At 52.4% G+C, this 12,989-nt stretch overlaps 2 protein-coding genes across 6 annotated transcripts in view; both read left to right on the top strand.

Annotated features, from left to right (window-relative positions):
• Positions 1-12,989, top strand: part of LOC140898275 (butyrophilin-like protein 2) — a 1,102,357-nt gene that overhangs the window by 261,269 nt on the left and 828,099 nt on the right. The gene's annotated exons all lie outside the window — the stretch shown is intronic.
• On the top strand, positions 4,859-11,848 carry LOC140897994 (C-type lectin domain family 2 member D-like). Its single transcript, XM_073311361.1, has 6 exons — positions 4,859-4,892; positions 4,940-5,038; positions 7,347-7,534; positions 8,285-8,388; positions 10,027-10,144; positions 10,947-11,848. Exons 1-6 carry the CDS (start codon positions 4,859-4,861, stop codon positions 10,983-10,985), a joined length of 582 nt encoding a protein of 193 aa, XP_073167462.1. The 3' UTR covers positions 10,986-11,848.

Raw genomic sequence — 12,989 nt, 5'->3', positions numbered from 1 at the left:
CCTTCAGCCCCCAACAGCTGCAGAAGCCCAGAGAAGAACCCCCCCTCCACTGGCCAGGACTCCAGGGGAGGTGCCGATTCCCCCGGCCCTGGAGCAGCAAGGACCAAAGTGGCAGCAGCTCTTCATGCCCCCACCCCCAGGTCCCCGTGCGGAAGGGGCAGCTGTGTGATGGCTGCTGCTGTCCGTGGGGTTCGCGGGGCTCAGGCCAGACACCTGGGCTGGGACCCCCCCCCCGTATCCCTGGGAGAGCATCTGGGCCCAGGGTGTTCACATCCCGTCCTCAGCCCTCCCGGAGCCCAGCCCGGCTCCTCACCTGGAACAAAGCAGTGGCCTCCATTGGCCTGGCTGCTGCCAGATGCCCAGGTGCTGCCGCTGTCCCAGGCTGAGCTGCCGGTGCTGGGACAGGGACCTTCCCCCTCCTGGCCTGCAGGGGCTGGAAGGTCCTCAGAGACCGGGCAGGGCGATGCCTCCTGATGGGAACGAGGTCTGGGCTCCTGGGGCCGCTGCTGCCCACACAACAAGCCCCAGAGCCACCCTGCCCGGCGCCCCTCCTGGGCTGGGTCCTGTCTGCGAAACCGCAGCCTGGGCCAGCTCCATTGGGGCCTGGTCGGAGCCTCTCCCAGCTCGGCGCCTGCGCCGGGAGCCGGGGTCCTTTTCCAGAAGGCCGGGCACTTCCGCCGTCTGGCCTGGATGGGACCTGCTTCCCCGCCAGCAGGGATGCAGGGGTTGCTCTGCCCCTTGGGAAGACGGCAGCTGCTTCCCTCAGGCTCTGGGGCCACCTGCAGAGCCTTCCTCCGCAACATCCGCAGGAGCCTGGCCATCCTGGAACCGAGCGGGGAGCAGGGGTGAGACTGGGCTCAAGGCAGCCTTTCACTCCTGGGCCTTTTCCGTCCCTCCTCCTCCCTCCTCCAACCACAGCCGCCCCCTCTGCCCGCACAGGAGTGCAGGGAATGCCATCTACACACACGGGCAGGAGTTCATTGCATGATCCGCTCCCAACGTTCCCCCTCGTAATCCCTGCTGCAATAGCCAGGAAGTCTCATCCTTTTCCAGCAATGAGGTCAGTCCCAAAGACCATCGGTTACTCTGGAGAAGCAGTCCCCTCCTGTCGTCCCAGGCCACTCTCCCACCCAGGCTAGAGAAGGAACAGAAGCCAGGAGTCCGGACTTCTCCTGGGAAATCATTCCTCACATCAAAGTCACAAAGGCCCTCGGCACAGGAAGCACAGAGCCCTCCTCATTCCCCATTGATTTCCAGGCTCAGCAGCTCACAGGGTCTGGCTCACCTCAGAGACTCTCAGCCTGGGGAAGGGTTGGGAGGGAAGGGCTGGGAGGGGAAGGGCTGGGAAGCCCCATTGCTGGAACCTTTCCAAACACACTGGAGACGGCTCTGGAGAAGCCCCTGCCTGGCCTAAGAGTGAGGGGCTCTTGGGGGCTGTTTGCAAATGAAATCCCCCTTTGGAGATAGTCTCTCCCCCAGACAGAGAGGGGAACACACCGAGGAACCCGAATGCCACTCACGTGCTCTCAGTGATGGTACAATGGATGGCGGATGTTCAGGGTCAGCAGACGTCCCTCACCCTCCTCCTCACTCTCCAAGCCCAAGGCAGGCTGGAGAGGGTGGTGACCTCAGGAGTTACCCTGCCCAGCCAGCAGGCAGGGTGATGACACGAGGGCGATCGACTGGCTGTGAAAACAAGAGTCTGTCTGATTGCCAAGGGACGGAGAAACTCAGCCAGCAGCAGGGGGTGCAGAACACGGCCCTAGGGCGGAGGTGACAGCGCCTCCGGGATCCTGACATCCCAGCACTTTACTCACCTTCCTGGAGCCTCCCAAACCCACTGGGCTGTAGCCATGGGACCCCAACCCTACTGACGGCAAACGGGCCTCAGCTACGACCACAGGGTCACACCGAGTGTCAGAGCCATGGATGGACCCCTTCACTCACCACTGCCGCACACTCCCTCCCACAGCTGGCAATTGCAACCAGGCCCTAATGTCTGGTCCCCCTGCCTTTGAGAGAGAGTGTCACTCCTGTTTCCATTGCTGCCTCTTGATCTGTGGGACTTTGGGCAAGTTGCTCCCCCTCTCTATGGCTCTCTGGGACTCACATTCCTGAATGGGCTTTATAGAAGACAATGGTTAAAGTTTGGCCCCAACTAGTTCTTGTTTCTCGAGACTATCCATTTTAGCAAAGTTTAGAGTTCTTGACATTCAACACCTGGAAACATCCCTTTCTCCTTCGCAGATGGCCTTAACATCCCTTATCTCACCCAGGCTTCCTGCTGCCTGGAGTTAGAGAATTGACCCTGTTCCCATTGGACCTACCCAAGGTGTCACACAGCGAAGCGGTGACGGAGCCAGAAAGAGAAGACAACTGTCCTGATTCCTGTTCTAACTAACAGACAACAACCCCCCAGAGGCAGGGATAAGGCCCAGGAAATAAGGGGTGAACATTTTCATGGAAACCTTTTTCTGTCAGAAAATCCATTCAAACGAAACCACTTTGTTTCTTGAAATCATAACAAGTAGGATGAAAATTCTTTGCAAAAATATCTGTTTGCAAAACAAGAGCATCTCCTGTCCGTCACAGTGCATTCAACTGTCTCGTCATACACAAAGGGGAGACACTATGCTCTAGAAAATTGGATGAGATGCTTCACTCTGAGCTAAGTAGTTGCTGCTTTTCACAATTTCAAAACAATAAAATACAAATCAAATTGAATATTAGGTTATAATCTGATATGGCTCAGTGTGATAGGACACCCCCTAGTCTGCACTGCTCCGAGTGACACTGTTCAGTGGATCCCCAGCATCCACCCATGGTGACGTAAGTGGGAGAGGATTGTTATTCATTCTTGACAGAAGGAGAAACGAAGGCTGAGAAAGGAGCAGGGACTTGTCTTAGCTGATGCAGCCAGTCAGTAGCAGAATTGCTCTCAAATGAGCTACAGACCAACAATTGTTCATAGTAATTATTCAGCAATTATTTCAGAAGAACTGGAATGTTCGAGAGGATCATGAACTGCTCCGAGACAATGAATGGAGAGCAGCATCCACATTGGTCAAACGTATAACTGATTGCGACTTATTTGCTTGGTCATAAAAGAGAACAACAAAGACCAGAGTTTCCTCCCTGTCAATAGCCCCCTCCTCAGCCAATCAAGGTTGAGACTTTGAGGGGTGGGAGGCTAAGGGTTCTCATTAAATAGCCCAAAGAATGGCCCCGGTCACCACCGAGGGGATCACTCTCGGAGCACTAGTCCAGTCTCACCTCTCTGTGAGGGCCTCCCACAACCCCCCCGGACCCCGCTCCACACACAGAGCTCCTGGTGGTGGGAGGAGAGCAGAGGAAAAGGACAAAGGAAGCAAGAAGAGAAAGGTAGGAGGGACAGAGGAAAAGGGAAAACAAAAAGGAGAAACCCCAATGTCCCCAGTAATTCTAAGGGACAAAATCCTAGGTCGGAAATAAAATACTGCCCCCGCAATCTAGTGTTTTCCATTCCTAAAAATCAGCCGACACCTGATGGATCAGACTGAACAGGTTCCAAACCTCTCCGAGGCTCTTACCTTCTATACAGGGACGTCTGTTTTCGAGCAAATCCACTAAAAGAAAAGGAGAAAACTCCAAAGAGGGTCCTCCTTGCGCTCACGAATGTGAAAGTGAATGCTCTCTCAGTCCTCTAGGAGAGACCTCGAGAAGGAGACGTGCTGAAGCAAAGCCACAGGGATCTCCGAGGTGGCCCCTGTCCTGCACCCCTGTCCTGCCTGGCTGATGTCAAGATCTCTCTGTGAGGTCATCGCCTCCCTACCACCTTTGTCCAATAGGCTGAGGTCCTGCCAAAGGCCCTTGTGATGTCACTGCCACACCCACCCCTCCCCTGCAGTGCTGATGTCCTGCCCCTGTCCAGCCACATTGGATGTTTGAGCTGCTTCCCCTGGATCACCCCTCTCAATGAGCGTTCATTGTGGGCTCAAGCCGAACACAGTAAAACATCAGAGGCTTCTCCCCATGCTTGCTCATTTTTCATCAATTAGCAGACTTTATGGACAGAAGAGACCATTAGAGCGTGTCATCTGACCCCCTGCATATCACATGCTTTCTGTACAGCATAGGAGCTAATTTTTGACTACACACGTTCCAGAAAGGCATCTAGTCTTCATTAGAAGACATCAAGAGGTGGGGAATTCCCACCACTTCCCTTTCTAGTTTCTTCCTTTGGTGATTCGTCCTCACTGTTGAATATGTGTGCCCTCTTTCTAATACGAATTGGTCTCTTTTGAGTTTCCAGCCACTGGGTCTTGTTATGCTTTTCTCTGATAGATTAATGAGCCCTTTAATACCCAATATTTTCTCTCCATGAAGTCACTTCAACACTTCAATGATGTCACCACCCAATCTTTTTTATAATCTAAACAGGCTGAGCTCTTTCAATAGCTCACTAGCATCTGCCAGGAAGGGAGTCCCCACAGAGGGACACCATAATCTCCCAGGGAGGGAAAAGGCTCTCACTGCCATTTCTTAACCTCATGGGGTGTTCTCCTGTTCTGCCAACCCCACCCCTTTTTCAGTATCTCCAGGTGCCTGAGGGAGCAGGAACCAGAGGCCATCCTGCAGCTGGGACAGAGATGAGGTTGATGACCTACCTGCCCGTAGTGACCATGGTGCAGGACAGCCCTCAGGACATGCGAATGCAGCTCCAGATCTGGGAGCAGCTTCCCTTTGCTGGCACGAGACCTTGCAGGTTGCGGTGGGTGAGACAGGCACTAACTTTTGGAAACCCTCAGTGGGATCAGAGGGTAATGGTTTGTAGAAAGTGGTGTTGGAGAGCTTTACAAAAACTAGACAAGAACGGTGCATGTTGCAGGGCAGCTCCAGCCCCGGTGCTGTCAGTGAGACGTGTCCTCCCAGCCCTGCCTGACGGGTCTTTCTGTTTCAGACCCTCCTTGGAACTGCAAGAAAAGTCCAACCTGTAGAGTTGTGGTTGCAGTGATAGTTGTATGGTCTGCGTTGATTGCTGCCATCATTGCTCTGGCAGGTGAGTTCCCAGCTTCCGCCCCGCTCCCTTCCCCTCCATCTATGATCTCCGCCCATCCCATTCCCCCGTGACCTGCCACACTCACTCTCTCCTCCCGGCCTGTCCGGCTTCTGCCCCTGGGGCAGAGGATTCCTGGGGGATCTTCCTCCCAGACCCCTGCACCTGGGCACTCTCTGTGTCAGGACGATCTGACTGACATTAGCCCCCCCAGCCCATCTCTGAGCACTTTGGACCCAAGTCACCTTTGCCACGCGCCATGAAGCAGTCCCTGACCAGGGTGTCCAGTGGGACAGGATGCAGTGCAACCCTGAGCTCTTTGCCTTCCCTGTGTTACTCTGAGGTTACCAGCTTGGCCTTCCTGGATCTTCAGGTCACGCCTGTGGCCGGGCGGCAGGTGCTGCCATGTTATTGAAATGAGCCATAGAATTAAGTCAAGACCCCTCCACCAGCGCAGTGTGGAAACTCCCCAATCGCTGAGCTTGGCCATGAAGGGTCCCTTAGCACCATTCACTCCCCCGGGCTGCACAGACAGCGTGTGCTCATGCAGAGGGCGTCTGTTTGCGGTGAACATGAACCCTGTTGTATCCCCCCATTGTCAGGGGCAGGGCGTGCTGGGGAATGTCGGGGGTGGGATTTCTCTATTGTCCTGGGATCCGATCACTGGGCCCCAGGAGGGTTTAGCAGCTGGCAGAGGGGATTGAATCCAGGTCCGTCTGCATTAGGAATCCTCTGTGCCGATGTCATGACGTCCGTGTAGTTGAATTGGTGCAAACCGCTAAAGCAGACGCACTCACTGGTGCACAAAGGAGCTTGCCTTGGTGCAGTTTGCTGCAGGAAGTTACCAGAGCGAGCCGCACTGCTCCAGCGCATCTCCAGGAGGTGTTTGCCCTGATGTCACTGCGTCACTGTGATTATACTGGTGCAGATTGCTCGGATACAGATGCGCCCTGAATCCCAGCTCCCTGCTGTAATGGCAGGCTGTTGCAATGGGCAGCATTGGTTCTCGCTGTGTAAGGTGGGAATCTGTGAGCTTAAGGTTGGTTACACACCTGCAGGTGCAGGGAGCTCTGCAGAACATGTGGCATCTGAGCTGGAGATGGATGGTGGAGACAGCCTGTGCCATCAACTGTTAGTCACTGACTTCTCTGCTCAGTTCAGTAGGGCAGGGGTGTGGGCTACCGTGCACTGGACAGTGAAATCTACAGGGTCAGACATGCCTTGTGAGTGAGGTGAACACATGCTCGCTTTCTGATCACCGCTGCCACGTTTCCTAACTCTTCCCAACTTAGAGTGTCTGTTCCTCGCTGAGCGCCAGCCACATGGGAAGGCTTGAAAACCAGCTACCGAGTTACTGTGGTGCAAACAAAAGTGACGTGCTCGAAAACATCTGGAGGGGTTTGAGTCCAACTCCTCTCAACTAGACAGGCCTTTCAAATCCTCTTTGGTGTCACTTATGGGTGACCCCACTGCTGCTCTTTCATGGCTCTGAAAGGGTTACACTGCCGTGAGGGCTTCCAGAAAGTGCCTTTCTTGCTGCTGTGTTTGGGGAGAGAAAAGTCTGCAGGTAGGAGGTGAATTAAGTTCCATCATTCCTGGCCCACAGTGCAACAGGTCACTTCCCATGGCTGTGGTTTCTGGCGCCCCCTTGTGGCTTTCATGTCCCTGAGTGAAAGTTCCCACATTCTTCTCAGTTGTTCACCTGCTGTTTGTTGCTAGGTTGAACGTCCAGCTGTTGATCTTGTGCCTGGGGTGAAATGCTCTGAGCTGTGTCAGTCCCTCGCAGGCTGGGAGTGTCCCTGGAATCCTTCTTGCCAGGCAAATTTACAGTGACAAACGTCTCCGTCCCCCTGCATCTGATTGCAGTGGACCAGCCCCAGCTGGGGGTCCCAATGGGCTTGGCAAGCCGGTCAATTGACTGCCTGTTTGGCCGCAGTCAAATGCTCCAGCGAGAGCCCTGGGGGTAGGAGGCAGCCTGCCTTTCGGATTGCGTCTTGGAGCCTCACTGGTGTTTTCCAGAACTTGGTTTCATTGTTTTGCCTTTTTTTTCTGAGCTAAAATAACTCAGTGAAGTACATTTTTTAAAAAATTAGGTAGATCCATATCTATCGAAAGCTAAACCTACTGGAGACAATGACGTCTTGCTCTTTTTTCTTCCTGGCGGGAGGTAACCAATTCTGATAAATTGGTATTTTAAAATATCTGACCACTCTTTGACAGATTTGACTGGTCAGTTGACCAATTTTTGTACCAGTCAAATGCCCAATTCTCGTTGCAATTCTTACCCTCCATGTGACTGTCTCATTCTCAGCGCTGACCTCTCAGCTTTCATCAGCTGATCTGTGCCCCCCTGCGAGCCCCTCGTGCCCGGACGGCTGGATGGGATACCGAGGGAAATGCTACTATTTCTCAGAGACGGAAGGGAGCTGGACCGACAGCCGAAGCCGCTGCTCTGCCCCGGGTGCCTCCCTGGCTGGGATCGACAGTGAGCAGGAAACGGTGAGAGACTCTCGAGTTGCCAGACACTAATCTGGGCACAGGGATGGCTGCTGCAGCAGGACCTGGGCTCTGCCCCATGGGGTGAGGAGCAGCTGTGAGCCCTCCCGTGCTGGGAGGCCGGAGTGAATGAACTTCCAGCCGCTGAACGCCAGGCCTGGCTGGGCCCAGGGCCCTACTGTCTGTGTGTGATCACAGGGATTGCCCATTCTCCGCTGCCCCCCTCCCCAAATAGGGAGACAGCTTCTGTCTAGGGCAGGGCTGGCTCAAGCATCTCCTGGCCTGCTGGCTGCTGGAGTGGGACTGAGAACCCAGCCAGTGCTCCTGTTGTGGGGATGGGAAAGGAGCAGCCAGCTGAGGAGGCGGGGGAGGAGGGGATCCTTTCACATTGACCCCTCCCACTTCAGCTTGCCTCCCTCCCTCCTCCTGCCTTGCTGGGGTGAGCGGTGGCTGCTCTGTGAGAAGAGCCGTCTCTGCAGAGAGCTCAGACCCAACAGCTGCCCCCAGCTCAGGGGGACTTGGGGTGTGGGTGACTGGGAGCACCGGGGTGGGGCTGCTGTGTGCGGTGGGAGGGTTAAGACTGCCCGGGGGATCTTGTGCTTTGCAAGAGGGAGGGGAAAATCCCCCCTGAAAATAAACTGAGCACCCTTCAATATGTGACTGGGATTCTCTGCAGCACAGAGCCCTGGAGGGGCGGTGGGGGGGAGCATGGGAGGTGGGGCTGATACCTGCTGTCCCTCAGCTTTCTTTAAGGCGTTCCTGCTGCGCCATAAGGGTGTCTATGACCACTGGATCGGCCTCTGGAGGGAGCAGGGTCAGCCCTGGAAATGGGCCAATGGCACCAAATTCAACCACCTGTGAGTCTCTCTCACCCCTCTGGACTAATTCCCTGGGCTTGGGGATTCTGGTGTCTGAGCGGTTTGAGCTCAGGTAGATCCACCATTCAGTGCTAGTGAAACCACCAGACACGACCCTGGTCCGTTCGCGTCCTGCGTGTATCGGAGACCGATGGGAGCCGGCGTGTCCCTGAACTCTCAGCTCCTCCCCGCAGCACGGTGCTGGGCCGGAGACAGAGCCCGCCATAGCCAGAGATGCCCTCGCTGCGCGCTGGGATTTCAGCTGGGACACTCGCTGTTCTCCCCCAGCCCTCTTCAGCAAGGTCCCTGGGGTGTCTGACCCCCCCTGGGGAAAGGAGGCAGCAGGGAGCTCAGGTTAACAGTGGCTGCTAGAGAGGGCAGCATGCCGAGCACTGCATGGCAGGTGCAGGTCCCGCTGGGGATTGCAGCCGGCAGGTTTGAGTGACTTGGCTGGTGAGGCCTCTGAATCCGCAACAAGGCACCGATGTTAAAGGAGCCTGCGGTTCACAGGTGCTGGACGCCTGGGGCTCCCACGGGAACGGGGTACAGTAGTGATGGCTGCCCAACACCCCGCGATGGGTTTCAGTGGGCTCCAAGTGTGATCACAAAACCAGCGCTGCTTGAACCCTGGGACTTCAGCAGTAGAAGCATGAGCCTCTGCCATAGGAGCGAAAGAATCCACTTCTTTAACTGAAACTCCCCCCCGGTTGATAAAGCTCTTTTGCAGGCCAGCCATTAGAGGGGGATGGAGACCCCCCCCCACTTCTCTGGTCTGGGTTACTTCAGTACTTTGAAAAATCAGGCTCTTTTGGCGCTGGGTCAGGGCTCCCCAATGGACAGTCCCCATTCTGCTGTATTGGACCCAACCTTTGGATCCCACCTGCTTCCAGCCTCACTGGGTCTGAAGAGCTACCAGACACTGTCCTGAGTTCGAGCCTCTGTGGCATTCTCCTGGGGTACAGACTCCCTGTCTGGTATGCTCCTTAGGATGTGGGACCCTGCAGATCAGCTGCTGTAGGATCCAAAACCAGTGCTGAACCCTCCCAAATCTCCCGAGAGGCATGTTGTCCCTAGAGCTCCACCCTCCACACCAGATGAACTCTGGGAGACTTATGTGAGGGTTACAAACAAGGAACACATGCTTTCACAAAGGAACTTCTTCAACACTCTCTTTTTCCCCCATGCCCAATGGAAAGCTCAAGAGTTATAGATCAACGGAGAAGGAAACCCCTGAATGCAATTTCTTCTTTCAGTGTCATCTTGGTTCTGCTCCATGTGTTTCAAGGAGGCGAGATCCTTCCTGTCCCCCGCTTTTCCTGCTCAGTCGTCTGGTTCTGGTGATGGTCTGCCCCTCTTGTTAGAGGGCCGGTCCCTTTTGACAATCAGTCTAACAAATTCTCTCTGTCCTGCTGGGGACTGTCCATTCTTCAGCACCCCTGTGGCCTGCTCAGCATAGAGGGTCAGGAACAGTCAGCGGTTCTGCAAAGCCCCTGCTGTCCTGAGCTCTGCTCCTGAGGGGCTGGGAGAGTAGCTGCTCCACACTCAGGCCTGCACTGTGGAGAACGGCTCCCCTGGCTGGGACTGGTGTGAAATGCCCGGCCTCTGCCTGACTGCAGCTCCCTGGCTTCTGTGTGGCAGGTTTCACTTAAGAGGAGGAGGTGACTGCGCGTATCTGAACGACGAGAAAGGGGTCAGCAGCTCACGGTGCTACATGGGAAGACGGTGGATCTGTAGCAAACCTGAGATGTATGTGATGGTGTCATAAATATAAAGGGAAGGGTACACACCTTTAAAATCCCTCCTGGCCAGAGGAAAAATCCTTTCACCTGTAAAGGGTTAAGAAGCTAGGATAACCTCGCTGGCACCTGACCAAAATGACCAATGAGGAGACAAGATACTTTCAAAAGCTGGAAAGAGGGAGAACATCAAAGGGGTCTGTGTCTGTCTGGGTGAGGCTTTTGCCAGGGACAGAACAGGAATGGAGTCTTAGAACTTAGTAAGTAATCTAGCTAGATATGCGTTAGCTTATGATTTCTTTAAATGGCTGATAAAATATGTTGAGCTGAATAGAATGAATATTCCTGTCCGTGTGTCTTTTTGTAACCTAAGGTTTTGCCTAGAGGGATTCTCTATGTTTTGAATCTAATTACCCTGTAAGGTATTTACCGTCCTGATCTTACAGAGGTGATCCTTTTCTTTTTACTGTTTCTTCTATTAAAATGTTTCTTTTCAAGAACTGAATCCTTTTGTCATTGTTCTAAGATCCAAGGGCTTGGGTCTGTGGTCACCTATGCAAATTGGTGAGGATTTTTACCAAACGTTCCCCAGGAAGTGGGGTGCAAGGTTTTGGGGAGGATTTTGGGGGGAAAGACGTTTCCAAACAACACTTTCCCAGAAAGCCGGTTAAACGTTTGGTGGTGGCAGTGGAAGTCCAAGGGTCAAATAGTTTGTACCTTGGGGAAGTTTTAACCTAAGCTGGTAAAGTAAGCTTAGGAGGTTTTCATGCAGGTCCCCACATTTGTACCTTAGAGTTCAAAGTGGGGAAGAAACCTTGACAGATGGGAAAAGAGACCGCACTCGAAAGGGGCTCAAAATGAGACTCCTAGAAGTGACACTTATACAACTCACACCTACTTGAACAAGCCAAGATCTCAAAATCAGGCAGTGGGGCCCTCAAGCAATAAGTGTGTCTCGTTTAAACTCCGTATGTGCCATCTGCTTTTGAACCTTTTAAACTCAGGGTTACGTTGTCAAGCTTTTCTCTGCAGCTGAGAGGGAGTGATCTCATGAGAAGGAGTCTTACCTCATTTCCCCAGCATGTGGCTAAGGGAAGGCCTTGTTCATTTAGACTCCAGAACAGCATTTCTCAAATGCAGCCAGCAGCTGATTGTTTTGCAGCCACAAGAGCCTCCAAAGTGCCCCAACAATCGCTCAGATGTTAAGTATTAAAGGTGTCTTCTAAATGCCATAAATCTTCATGCGTGCTCCCTTTTAAATAGTACCATGCCGGCAGAGCTGAGCTACATAGGTGTGGTTTTCTTTCAAGTCACAAAGTGTATTCTTTGGCTAAGAACATAAGAACGGCCATACTGGGTCAGAGCAAAGGTCCATCCAGCCCAGTATCCTGTCTGCCAACAGCGGCCAACGCCAGGTGCCCCAGAGGGAGTGAACCTAACAGGCAATGATCAAGTGATCTGTCTCCCGCCATCCATCTCCACCCTCTGACAAACAGAGGCTAGGGACACCATTCCTTACCCATCCTAGCTAATAGCCATTCATGGACTTAACTTCCATGAATTTATCCAGTTCTCTTTTAAACCCTGTTATAGTCCTAGCCTTCACAACCTCCTCAGGCAAGGAGTTCCACAGGTTGACTGTGCGCTGTGTGAGGAAGAACTTCCTTTTATTTGTTTTAAACCTGGTGCCCATTAATTTCATTTGGTGGCCCCTAATTCTTGTGTTATGGGAACAAGTAAATAGCTTTTCCTTAGTCACTTTCTCTGCACCACTCATGATTTTATAGACCTCTAACCACTGTGTTTACATCTCATGTTATTGTAGCTCTGTAAGTGGCTATGGGCCATCTCACTGCGTGGTGTTTGGGTAGGTTGCGATTGTTCATGGGGGTGGGGAGGGAGGTGAAAAAGTTAAAATGTGACTGGGTATCAGAAAGTATTTCAGGTAATCTAGTGCCAGAAAATGACCTTGAATGTGACAGCAGGTGGCTCCTCTGGGACCTTCTGCTAAGAAAAGCAAAACATAGAAAGAAAAAGAAACACTTCAGCACCAGGGGGAAAGGCAGTTTCCTGTGTTTCCGAAGCCATCTGATTCCATTTCTGAACAAGTTGCAGTGTGAGAGAGAAATTCATCAAATTGAAATGTATGTCGTGCAACGTCCCTACAGCACTTGTGCAAGGGAAGTTGAACCAAATTACTACGGTGAGCTTCAGAGGCGCAAGCTGTTAAATGATGCAAAAACCAAGCTGAAAAGACAACAGCAACAGCTCAGATTTTGTTGTTACTGTTATCATTATTATTACTGGGCTATGTTGACTGGGTTTTTTTTTGTGTGAAAGAAACTTTGGACATATTGGCAGATACATTCTTTCGTTATTAGTCATTATCCTTTCTATTATGTAAAGCATTTTTAAATTTAGTTCAGAATTGTTGTACAGCCGTCCACCTTTGACCAAAAAAGCAAAAGAACAACAAAAAAGACAAGACTGTGCAAAGCACTGGTTTGTTCTGTGTTTAGGTCCAGTAAAGATAAGACACAACTGTACCTTATATTTATTATTGAGTCTGCAAAAAATCCCTATGTAAATATGCACATGTAATTTATTTGTTTGTTTTTCCTACAGTTAGTTAAGTATTGTCAGAGCCTCATTCTGAGGCTGCCAAAAATTTGTGAGAACCCCGGCTCTAGAAAGTGTTAGAAAACAAAATCCTATGTTACCATTACTTTCCAGTATTTGCAAAAAGAAAAGGAGGACTTGTGGCACCTTAGAGACTAACCAATTTATTTGAGCATAAGCTTTCGTGAGCTCCAGCTCACTTCATCGGATGCATTCAGTGGAAAATACAATGGGGAGATTTATATA

The sequence above is a fragment of the Lepidochelys kempii genome, chromosome 14 (assembly GCF_965140265.1).
Source record: "Lepidochelys kempii isolate rLepKem1 chromosome 14, rLepKem1.hap2, whole genome shotgun sequence".
NCBI lineage: Eukaryota > Metazoa > Chordata > Testudines > Cheloniidae > Lepidochelys > Lepidochelys kempii.
The sequence above is the reverse complement of the archived record's forward strand: the minus strand, read 5'-3'. Positions and strand labels throughout refer to the sequence as shown.

What these genes read in the sequence shown, in the direction of transcription:
- LOC140897994 (XM_073311361.1), top strand. Translation starts at nt 4,859, where the DNA reads ATGTTGCAGGGCAGCTCCAGCCCCGGTGCTGTCA. An exon ending in TGCCATCATTGCTCTGGCAG is followed by an intron (nt 5,039 to 7,346) that starts GTGAGTTCCCAG and finishes TCTCATTCTCAG; the next exon opens with CGCTGACCTCTCAGCTTTCA. An exon ending in GGCACCAAATTCAACCACCT is followed by an intron (nt 8,389 to 10,026) that starts GTGAGTCTCTCT and finishes TCTGTGTGGCAG; the next exon opens with GTTTCACTTAAGAGGAGGAG.